At 36.3% G+C, this 12,647-nt stretch overlaps 1 protein-coding gene and 1 pseudogene across 2 annotated transcripts; both read right to left on the bottom strand.

The window, feature by feature from the left end:
• Positions 1 to 450: 450 nt before the first annotated feature.
• Positions 451 to 6,823, bottom strand: LOC114763199 (serine/threonine-protein phosphatase PP2A-4 catalytic subunit-like). Of its 2 annotated transcripts, none has more exons than XM_028952813.1 (11): positions 6,569 to 6,823; positions 5,422 to 5,478; positions 4,950 to 5,033; positions 4,516 to 4,587; positions 4,027 to 4,098; positions 3,808 to 3,848; positions 2,461 to 2,527; positions 1,509 to 1,700; positions 1,313 to 1,402; positions 1,090 to 1,197; positions 451 to 1,009 (listed from the first exon to the last, which is right to left on the bottom strand). In XM_028952813.1, the coding sequence occupies exons 1-11, from the start codon at positions 6,659 to 6,661 to the stop codon at positions 944 to 946; spliced, it is 942 nt and encodes a 313-aa protein (XP_028808646.1). In that variant the 5' UTR covers positions 6,662 to 6,823; the 3' UTR covers positions 451 to 943. The 2 variants fall into 2 exon arrangements, with proteins under 2 accessions (XP_028808646.1, XP_028808647.1); XM_028952814.1 differs by lacking the exon at positions 6,569 to 6,823 and adding an exon at positions 5,608 to 5,643.
• Positions 6,824 to 8,372: 1,549 nt separating this feature from the next.
• LOC114763198 (carbon catabolite repressor protein 4 homolog 2-like) lies at positions 8,373 to 12,194 on the bottom strand (annotated as a pseudogene).
• Positions 12,195 to 12,647: the final 453 nt, after the last annotated feature.

Raw genomic sequence — 12,647 nt, forward strand, 5'->3', positions numbered from 1 at the left:
CATTTTTCCGCTTTGGTCCAAACCATCTAAATCCACTCTGAAAGCTTGATTTAAAATTTTTAATTTATAATTTTAAGTTATGCATCCATTAAAACTAACTTTGAAAATATAACAAGTCCAATTTTAATCCGAACAGTCCAGATTGATGTTCATTGATGATGAGCAATGAAATCCACTCATGCAGCTAAAAATAATAGGCATTGGTGATCGGTATCAGTCAAAGGTTGAAACAAGTGCATCAGAATTCGGAAGGGCTATCACAAGCCCGTGTGGCTAGACGCATATGTACGTAAAATGGGGGACGATAGAATGCAGACCAAGGGCAAATTGTTCAGAATAAACACTCCAGCAATCCCTACATTCACTCAAAAGTTGATCGACCAATTGTTGACGAGATTACACGAGTTATCATATGAAGAAAATAAAGCACTAGAGAAAAGCTCACTCATGAGGAAAAGGTATAATGGTTGGACCGTGATATAGTAAGAACAAAACTTATCATTAACATCGTGCACTTTTTTCTAAAAATAAAAATTAATAAGAACATGGCAAAAACTTGCACAAGATGGAAAAATCCCAGTCACAGCTTTAAAGGGCCTGAGAACCCGGGGAATGAAGACGGGGGAGTAGAGAAGGAAGAAAGACGGGAAAATTAAAAATATCCACATTTTGGTGGAATTATACATTTTTTGACTTGCGCGTCATCTAGGCAACTTCTCCCAAAGAGCCTCCAGCAAATTCTCGGGCGTAACAAATCAGGGGAATATTACCTACCTATGATACATCAAAGCCGACTTCCGGAGCACCGACAAAAGCATGGAAAGCGTACATCCATGGATTTAAATGCATGCAGCAATATCAGGAACGAGAATGCACTACTACGGTACACTACCTGAAATTAGTGCAGTAAGTAGTAATACCAGTGCGTCATCCAGCGGCCACATTATAGGAAGTAATCAGGCGTCCTACGGGTGACATCCGGTTCACCTCTCCTAGGAGCCGGTTCAAACTGCAACATACACACAAATTTATGCGTCCACTCAATCAGGTTCATATCAAGTAGAACAAGGAGAGTTGAACACGAAAGACCTGGATAAATGTGTGGCTCTTGCAATCATCAACCTCCAAAATGGAAGCCATGTTCCCACATCTATAACAGTAGTTAGGTGCACTAAATATGGTAACCACCTTTTGTTCCTGTTTCGGCCAAACAATGGACATTAGCTTTAAACGACCTCCTTATTCTTTTTGTTCCCCCAAAAAAAATGAAGCAAAGCCAAAGAGGAAACAATTCCCAAAAAATGACAATTACATGAGCCCAATTAAATCCATCCATCACTAGCTGGTGAGCTCTAGCAATCAACTTGAGACTGTTTGTGTGATTGAATTGCTCAGATATATCCTGGAACAAAGAGTATGAATTCAAAATAAAAACCAAGACAATAATCACTCTCAATGCTTCAAAAACGTCATAAATGTAGAGAATCGACTGTTAAATTTATGGCAACCTGGCCAAAGGTATATCCAGCACCACGAGGAGAAATCCCCCAGCCACATCTGTCATCAGGGTCAGACCATAAAAGATCGCACATGGGCCCTTCATGAGGGACCTCTTGAACACGATCAAAGTTCCTTATATTATCAAGGGTTTCAATTGATGGCGACAGTCCACCATGTAAACAAAATATTTCCGATTCAACCTGTTGGGACCAAATTAAGTTAGAAGTTGAAAGGACTTTAAATAAAAAAGCGAATAAAAACTGGAACTAACATTTCTATACAGTTATTATGGTGAAGAGAAGGAAGCTGTGCACCAACAAATTGAAAACCTGGACCTGAGTCATGATAAGGCAAAGAACCTTACTTGCACCAATAATCACTGATTTTTTTTCTTGCTAGTTTTCTTTTTGCCTATTTCAATGTAATCTATTTACTACCATCTCTTTGCTGATTTTATGGGATTCTAGTTCTAGTGGCACTCTTGTTGCCATGATCCCTTACCTTGGATTTAAGTAAGAATTCAGAATCATCTTTCTCTAAGGTCACATCCGATAAAATAGCAGTTTTCAGCAAACAAGAATGGAAATTATAAAGGAAAATAGGCTTTCCATAGGATCAATTCGTATGTTTGGTATGATTAAAAACTATATTTGAAAAAGAGGGCACAAATATCCTTGTATACAAAAAGAGAGATAATCAGTTTTTAACTATAACAAACAGGGTTTTTCATCCTCCATACTCAGGTTCACAAGGAAAATGGCATTTCCTCAGCTATCCTGAGGGAAGGTTCCTTCCCATGTTTGATGGAAATGGGCTTTCTAACGTATCCCTTTCTAATAACTCTTTCCCTCCTACCAAACATGCCGTAAGTTTCTACAGTTAATCCTCACATTTTTTGCTGTCCTTGTGGCCACTAAAGATTAAAATGGGAATGCACAAATGGCAAAAGTTTCTACTCACCAATGCAGTCAATGGAAAGTAATCAAAAAGGTCCGTAAAGATCTTCCAAACAATGGCTTTACCATATCTGCAAATAAACAATGGAAAGAACTATCATGGACTTGAAAGAGGAGACATGAAATTAGATTGCTTAGAAGCAATTTGACAAGCAAAGAGGAACATCTTATTCTAATTAAACCACTCATGCAACAGGAACTACCAAAAGGATCAAAGCCTGTACAGCAGATCAAGTTGTATCAGAACCTAGATTCCAGTACATATGACATTATCAACCCACACATGTCGATAAGTGACAAATTATACCAAGTGCCTCTGTCACCGTTTTAAAAGCCAAAACTATCTCAAATCTGACTACTAGCAACGCTATCAGATGATGAAATCTATCTCTAGATCCATTTTAGCCTGCACACTAAGTCCACAGACCGTCCATCCTCACAAGAAAGAAGTGCCCAATTTGACGCTCAGAGATCATGTACTTCAAAACACAAGGCTGCAGATCAATTGCTAACACTATTGGTGCAAGCACATGATAAGAATTGCATAAATCCCATATCCAAAGCTTGTAAACACAAAGAAGTTTGCTACTCTGCTTAGCGTCTAAGTACATTATTATTCAGTTCAATTTCTAAGTTTGATTGACCAGGATCACATGCCATGGATCCTAGACACCCGACCCCAATAAAATAGTACTCCTTTTGACAGGAAAAATAGTTTATAATCGCAAGATCTTTTTGTATCCCAACTGTACAGGCATCCTGAGGCTATCAACCTGTCTTGGTGTTGAATCAAGGATATTGGAGCCAAGGCAATCATCCCATTATGCTTCACTTCAGATCAATAATAATAACATGATGTATACACTTCTATGCTTTGATTATTTTAACCATGACAAAAAGGCATACCACTTTATTGTGTTAATCACACAACTTCAACAGCATCACTCGTTATGAAACCATATATCAAAATGTCCTGTGAGATATGCATCAATATTGAATATCGAAAACAAGACTCCCAAATTCTTAACCCAAAAAAAAAAAAAAAAAAAAATTTGCTGGCAACAATCTAATGGCAAAATGCTAGAAATACGTGTTAGGGGAAAAGAAGAGTTTTTAAGCATCCTATTGTTGATAATATATCCAAAAGAAAGTTTACATGACCCAAAAAAAAAAAAATTGCGACACTATCATAATAACAGTAATAATGGTACATTTGTATATTGGTAGTTCTTAATTAACAACGAGAAACTCAATTGATACAATCATAGAATTATAAACATAAAATCTTCCCAAGACAAAAGCATCTCCTGTTTTTCCCCAGGACCACTAAATGAAGGTGTTGAAAACTCACTTTCTTAGGCATTCATCATAAAATCCATAAACCTGAGTAATCTGCAAAAGGGAAAAATGATAAAGCACTACTCAGGTTAATAATCATGCGCAAGTTTGCAAATCAAAACCAAAATGCTAGACAACTAAATTTGTTATACGACTAGAAAATTTCCAAGACAAGCCATTTCAAGCACCCCCTGTACAAATTTCAATGAAAGAAGGGGGAGGGGGCACATACCTGACGACTTTCATGGTTTCCTCGAAGAATAGTAATCCGTTGAGGATACCGCACTTTCAAAGCCACAAGGAGCTGCATAGAATAACTAATTAGCACCTCAAGCATGCATCAAACTTTATACATATCTATTGATGTTCTGCTTAGCTGCCTAAAATGCTTGACAAAGACTAAAAATCTTGGCATGTACCTTACCAAGGATCCACAAGTTGAGAGGTCAATGCTCAAAAACTTGACAGAAATACAATTGCAAATTTGCAATGAAAGATAATGATCACCCTCGCTTAAAACCCAGTCATGTGCTAGAAGACAACTTAAATGATGCTCAGCCACGCTTAAAAGACTCGGCTTGAGAAAAACTTTCTGGCTGAGTTCACTCAACCTCAACCATGAACTTCCAAAATGCATGAAAAAGGGAGGAGGAAAATGAAATGATACTGCAGAATAATTTAAAAAAAAAAAATCAGATAAATTGGTCTTCAAGACACTTACTGTTACAGTTTCCACTGAATAATAACCTCGGTCCACATAATCTCCCATAAACAAGTAGTTTGTATCTGGACACTGTACCCAAAAAAAAAAAAAAAGAAGGTATTCTTAGATTTCAAATCACGACCTGATAAAGGAATTTTCACTAAATCACTAGCAAAATACACAACCCATAATCAAACAAATATGCTATAACAGATCATAAAAATTATTTTGAATAGAAAAATGGTAAATGAACTTTAGAATAATAATGAAAGGGCCCATTGAATTCAATGAATAGTGCCCTTCAAGGAATCCACTTCTGAAAAACTCAGGCGCTTCAATTTTCAAAATCTTATCCATTGGCAGGTCTCAATTTATTACTTATATTACATCATTCCCCTCAGCTGAAACAAAAGATTTGAATGCCAAAAGAAAGTCATAGTCATAAATGATACCTTTCCTCCAATTCGAAATAGCTCAGCTAGATCATGAAACTGTCCATGAATATCACCACAGATTGTCACAGGACTTTTCACAGGCTGCGATACAGGAGATTAAAAAAAATTAATTCTTTCTCCGGCATAGAGACTCTGAAAATTAAAGTTCCCTTGGTTATACGTAATGTGATTGACATTTACAAGGATGGGCGGCACAATAAATTTAAGCATATAGAAAAGAAAGCTCAAAAGAATTATTTCTTCCTCCCACAAAACAGGTGCCATTCCCAGAGCAACAAGCATTTAAAGGAACTGGCGCAAGAGCAATGGACCCAAATATTAAAACAAATAAAAAAAGTATAGTTAGTTCATTTCTGACTAAGTGAAAGATTAAAGGAAGGAATAGTTACGAAGTGAAATCAATGACTTAAGAAACAGGAAAATTATCACTGCGAGGTACAAGTTAAAAGGCGTGAATAAAGAATAGCACCTGGACATTACTTTCATCCATCAAAATCTCCTTTGCCTTCTCGCATAAAACTCTAACCTGAAGGCGAATCAGAAAACAATATCATCAGTTTAAATTTACAGAACACCAGCAATAACAATCAATAATGTCAATAAATTGAGCATGAAAACTTTAAATAAACAAGGAAATCAATATAAAATTACAAACCCTTTTGATGTTTTCCAACATTGATCACTCAAGAAGTAAAAAAAAAAATGCAGTCATTCTCTTATCTAAGTCAGTCTCGAGAAAGAACTTTGTGAAATGAACTCTGTGATGGGTAGAAATAAATGAAGCATCGCCGCCGATACAAAAGTCATAGAGGAAGAAATGCCCATTTGAAAACTAAAGGCAATCAACAAAGAAGCATGCGCACCATGCGCTAAGCACCCCTTCCTAAGCATATGATCAATGATCAATCTTTGACGTTCGACAACTACAATAGTGTAGCACTTCAACACAAAGAATCAAAACCCAAAGCTTATATCTGCTCCACCGATATATCAACAAAGTAAAGACCTCGTGAGAAAACCCCGACAGCCACACCATAAGATAGTCTGAAAGAAACTACTCTATCTTGCCAGATACCTTGGGACGCCAGCAATATAGTTCATAACTTCAGGATAGTTCTAATTTCTGCCGTCAGAAGGTCTAAAAATAAGGAATATCCAACGATCTGACCATGTGAAATATCAAAATAGCAAATGCAAAACAGTCCAGTAATTTTTAGGCGATTGTCTCGCCCTATATGAGTTATGGACAACTGATTACACCCCAGACACTAAGATTCGGCGTATGACGAAAATCCCTCAAGTTCCTGACACGGGAGGGTACTTAAGTTCTCCGAGCGAAATCTAACGTGATCCTTAAAGGTAAAAATCCAATTCTGCAAACAAATAGCATTGTCTATGATTTTTTTTCCTCGCCAAGTCAATCTAATACTCATCGAATTTCTGTCTTCCTATGAACAAACCAATCATAAATTCAAATGTCTTCCAACTTTGCATTCACGACATTCGAATTCGCCACGACACGGCGCTAAAACTATTCGGTGTTGATTCCACATCTAACTGATACGCTTCTACAGAAATTAAGCAGATCCTAACCATTCATGTGAAATAAATCAAACCTGCTGCTCTGAAAGCGGCTTGCACTCCACTAGCTGCGAGATCTGCTCATCGAGATCGTTGCTCGACTCCGATGGCAGAGAATTCACACCCATCTCGCTACTTTGCTCAATTAAGACCGTGTGAGAATATCCGGATTAGGGCAAACCCTAGATGAAAACTTCCGGCGTCCCCCTTTAGCTGCTCGCAGCATGCGGAGTGAAAAGGAACGAAAAGAGAGAGGAAATGGAGTTTGGAGGGGGTGCGTGAGGTAACACTCGCATGGGGTGCTTAGTTTTTTTTTTTTTTTTGCTATCTTGTTTTTCCTTTTCCCCGCTTTCCGTTAGAATTCAGGGAAACTCCTCACCCAAAAAAAAAAGAAAGAAAGAGAGAAAGAATTCAGAGGAACTCCCCCATTCCCATGGCATTAGCCCACACGTTAACGGTGAAAATGTCAGTGATGATCGAGCGGCATGGGATCTTGTAACAAATTTTTGGTTAAACTTTCCCTTAATAATGTAGGAAATAAATTTGTAGTATTATTGTCGCAATTCAAAACTCAAGTGCCTGGTTTGGTTTGTTTAAAATTTTATTACCGGCCATCATACTGTTTTATCATAATAATCAATATTACTTCCATTTCGTTTGATTTTTATTTTGATTTTAAATATAAAATTTTAATTCATTTTATTTTTCATATTTATATATTTTTTTAAGGTAATTCTTTTAATAATAATAGTTTTAGCAAATACACAAGAATATTTAAAACAAAAAACAAAATATTTATTATAAATACTTAACTTAACTTATTTTCTTAATCTACTCAATTAATCAACTAGTTCTTATATTTAAAACAGGAGGTGATATATTAATATTGATATAAGCTCAAATAAAAATGAAGTGAGATAAAACATGACTCATTTTTCTGTTCAATATAAATATACATGGGAGTACATATCTAAGGTTCTTTATAGGATGACCAAAAACACTCCTCTTTTTTTCTGAAGGTTGACTTTTGTTTCAGAGGATAAAGCCAGTTCAGTAAAACTTCACAGCCCATCAGAATTGCTAGCTATGGGGAATGCAAAGATACGCATAAATTTTTCTTAAAAATCAAAATTCTGCCAGCAAAATTTTTATATCATTGAATTGACTCATTCTAATCATGATATAAAGTTAGTTAACTTTATAATTAGATATTTTGTTATTTTCAATAATTTTAAATGTTTAAACTCATTTTAAACCAGGAACATTTGTCATTATTTACTTGTATGCAGATCAGTATATAACGTATTACTTCCGGTCCTTAATACAAAACTTTACTTAATTTTTATTTTAATCTTAAATATTTCAGTCCTTAATATAAGACTTTGTTTAATTTTTATTTTAATCTTAAATATAAAACCTCATTCACTTTATTTATCATATTAATTTTTTTTTCAAATTAGTCCTAATAATAATAATTCTAATCAATACACTTGATTGGTAAAAATATTTTTAGAAAGATAACATCTACTTATCACAAATAACTAACTTAATTTCTTTTTTTAATTAATTTCTTTTCTTAATCTCCTCAATTAGTCAATTAACTCTTATAATTAGGACCGGAAGTAATATTTTGAAAAAACGGTTTCTTGCGAAAGATACCTGAATATAAGATGTATTTAAAAAAAAAAAGCTACAAAACCCAGAAAATTGTCATGGTCAAATCTTCCTTTTTCTATCAACTGGTGTATTATATTTCAAACTAAATCATTTTAAATCCACCTTGGGTGACTATGAATTTGTACCTAGTGTAAAAGGAAAAAATTAAAAACAAACGAAACATCCCAAAAAGAAAAATGGGATTAGCATTGCGCATTATGCGCGAAATGGAAGCTGATAGTGTCACTACAATACACAGCTCAAATGTTCATTCGCTGCCCAGAATGGCATTCTAAAATTGCAGAGCCGAAGAATCAAGTAGTTGACTTGTGCCCTTTTTTATGGTGCAAAATCCATCATTCAACATTAAGCATCTTCCATCCCTATACAATGCTACATATGGTCGCTAGCTACAACACAGATCACAAAGCCCAAGTTAGGCAGCCCTTCCCATACCGGAGGGACGCTTCGTTATGAATATCACGTCAGGTTTCTGCTGACATTTGGCAACTAAGCATAACCTAGGTTTCGAATATTATTTCATCACTATAGAAGGGATTTGAACTCTGCTCAGCGGCCATTAGATTATCTCCAGGAATTTGGAAAAAAGGGTCAATGGACCAATGGCTAGAATAAATTGGGCCACTGAACATCTATAAAGACAAATCCCTCTTTAGAGGGAAAGGAGGATTGGGGAGGAGGCAGCAAGGAGAAAATTCAACAAGGTGTATACAAACTTTCCTATGCGACAAGGGCGGCATATTACAAGGCAGATCATTGCTAGGATCCCACATGAAGATACCTGAAAAGACGAAGGGGTGATCTACCATTCTTACAGCAGCTTATCAGCCAAATGCTTATTTCAGCCTTTCTTTGTGTGTATAGATTTCAACTGCAAGCATTGAGAAACATAATTATTGTCAAAATAACTCAGGCATCCACAAACACAGATACAAACTCGAACATGTTAAAAAGGCAGAGTGAACCAAAGAGGCTAAGAGACACAAGTAAATTTTGCACCCAACACTGAATTGATAGCAAATTAATCAACCATCAGAATGATGGCAAAGAGGCAAGGGGAAGAAAGTTCCTACCTTCAAGTGTTAACGCCTAGATCTATTCTTGCAACAGCGAAATTCAGCTAACAGAGCTATATGATCAGATGACCATTCAGGAGAGGGAAGTGCTGTGTCTTTCCTCAAACTCTCCTCATCCAATAGCTCCAATAGTGACTCCACCACCAATGAATCCGCTGAACCAAAAAATCATTACTTCGTCAAACAGTAACCCGCATGTCTATATCAGGCGAATAACACAGCATTATAAAATAGCTCACCTGTGTAAAATATGTAATCCAGAGTGCCAATAAAATCCCTGGTGACATTTGTGAACAAGGGCTCATTTGTTGCACTATCCACTCTCCTTCTGTGCTGCTCAAATCCGAGACCTACTGTTCTTCCAAAGGATGAGTATGCGCTAACCTGAAATTGATGGTTATCCATAAGCCCGAAAACTAAAGTGAAAAAAAAAAAAAAAGAAAAGAAAATGATAAACAGAAGCAATTAAGGGAAAACACAACTAGAATGCAATCCGAGGAATATATTACCAGCGGCAATTGATGAACCAGCTTGTTGTGTGGCCGCAGTATATTGAGTGGATCAACGGCTAAATCTGGATGTGTTTGATCTACCTTCCCAAATGCAAGAAGTGAATGCGGAGCACTGCAACAAAGTTTATTATCACTTTCAGCCAGCCACAATCTAGTGATTCAGCCATAAGAACTAAACAGGATTAAAATAAGCTGCAATCAAAAAACATAACATAGTTACCTTCCAGGAACTGAATTAAAATCTCCACAAACCAACATCGGAATGTCTGCACTTGCAGCAATTTTCTCCAACCCTTTTAATAATGTGTGCACCTATAAAGTTGGGAGTCATAACTCCTGTGTGCAAAATGAAAACTGCTCACGAGCAAACTAGATGGCTCACCTGCCAGAGTTTAACATCTTTTAAATCTTGGGGCACATTTACATGTGTATTTGCCTAAGTCAAGTTAAAAAAAAAAAAAGGGTCAATGAGAAATACCACCGAAAAAGTTTATATAAGCTCAATCTACTAGCAAAAGAAAAAAGGGCTGAGTGCTCATTGATGGAAAAATCAAATGTCTTAGAACCTTCATTAAAGAATAGACAATGAAACCATCCACAATCTACCACATATGAATGCATGAACAGAATGTTGCCATAGGGTCACAAATAAATAATAGCAACATAAAGCTTACCACGCAAAGAAGCTGTCTTTTTCCAGCATTGTCAACTAGCTGATTGTTAACTTTTGCTTCTAAACCACAATTAGTGCAACATTGTCCTAAAACAAAAGAATAAGAATCAGCTAGACAATATTTATGCCTGGGAGCAAAAGGTACATGTAATATTTGAAGCAATAAACCACCGTAACCAGCCGATTTAACGCTGCTTTTTTCTGCCCAGTTGGAATCATAGCATCAGTCAAAGACTGCGCAGCCTTGTTAAATTCAACCTGAAAGCAAGCAGAAATCATATTAATTTACATGCAAAATGAAGAGCATTACCATCACACAAATACTTCCAACCTCATATTTCTTCACGTGTGAAAATCTGTCTCTACGGAAAAATGTGCACAACCATCAACTATGTTGGTGTTGCTGCCAAATAACTATAAACAAAAAAATTAACAGATTAACATCAAATCGAATTTTAAAATTACAACAAAAAGAAAGAAAACATTTGAACAACCTCATCAGTTTTTCTCTTGTATAGACCATAATAACCATGTTTGTCCAGTTCAGGAGCAAAAAAATCATCATAATGATCACTTTGTACCTGGGAGGAAAATTGACAGTCAGCTGGAAGAAAAGGTCTTAACAGAGCAATCATATGCTTCTTAGGGCTTTAATTTTGTAAGTGAGGAGCATAAAATTGTAACTCAAGATTGCTGGGTTACATCTGACTCAAATTATTCCACATGACATGAGATACAAATGCGAGTAAATTTTTTTTTTTTAAAAGGGCAATGAGCCCACTAAATCACTTTCAATGGAAATTAAGTTCATGTAGCACGCAACACATACAAAAATCTCTCGATCACACAGGTCTAAAATGTTGTTACGAAAAAAAAAATTACAAATGCCATCAGGGCACTCCACCCCTTGGAAACTGATCTACGACCATAATTTCAAATTTCTCACAAAATGATTCATCTTTAAAACAGATGTTGACACTATCATATTGCTACTTCATTTAATGACTCTGTAACAATGAAGATTAAAAAATTAGATAAATCTAAATAAGTTTATTAAACATCAAACTCAACCAGAAACCAAAGCACGTTTATATACCTCTTGAAGACAAATAATATCTGCCCGTAACCAACTATTTCTCTTAACAAATTTTGCCTGCGGTATGGCCAAGAAAGGCCCATGGAGGACAGTAACTATATAAATCATTTGAAGCATATGCATCAGACAAAATGTTGTAAGATAGAACAGTAAATGTTCCTGAAGATGTTATGCGTGCATCTGCATCTATATGTGCCATCCCATCAACAGGAATCAAACGGCGTGGAATAGGAGAGGGAGCAGGAATAACACGAGAAGTTAGTATAGTATTAATGTGCCCTACAGGAACTTTTGCCTCTGCGTCAACTACAACACACTCAAATTTAAGGACATGACCAATATCATCAGCTTAGGGGTGTACGTTTTAGATCGTCCGACTTCGATCCAAGTCTCACCACCACTTCGTTGTGTAACAGCAGCTGGATACAGAGGAGCTGACACATTCGCCAAGCTAGTGCTTGAAGCAGAGCTAGATAAGCTGTTATTAACTGCCCCAGAGGCAGAGCTATTATAACGTCCAAATAGTTCCTCCTCTTCAGTTCCATTTTCATTGGCTGCATTCGCAGCACGATCATGTAGAAGACGATGATGCTGCCATGCATCTGAAAAGCACTTTGGTGTGCAATGATAACTTTTGGTAACAGGTATTTTGGCCTTAACGCAGCCAAGGCACTGCAGCGTGGCCTGCTCAGATGGATGTATACTACAGACAGCAACCTTTTTATCACTTTGTACACAATACCTTTAAAAATAAAAGCCAAATGATAAACCATCAGCCAAAACTTTTACTGTTAAGGAAATAAGGGAAAACAACATATGCAGGACAATGTACTCTATATCATGACAGACTAATACTTATTCGACGCCACATGAAGAGCATATTCATCCATAAATCTTGCAATAGCTACAATAATCCCCAGAGGCTAGGACGGGCAAACATAATTTTCTGGCCATACAAATCCACATAATATTTAATAGGAAAGAAATCACACATCAGCATTCAAACTTCGCAAAGAAATTATTGATGCCATATGATTTATTGACAATATAAGAAATTTGACCTCTAATATATGTGAGATG

The sequence above is a fragment of the Neltuma alba genome, unplaced genomic scaffold (genome assembly GCF_004799145.2).
Source record: "Neltuma alba isolate B1F8T4 unplaced genomic scaffold, ASM479914v2 tig00011266_pilon, whole genome shotgun sequence".
NCBI lineage: Eukaryota > Viridiplantae > Streptophyta > Magnoliopsida > Fabales > Fabaceae > Neltuma > Neltuma alba.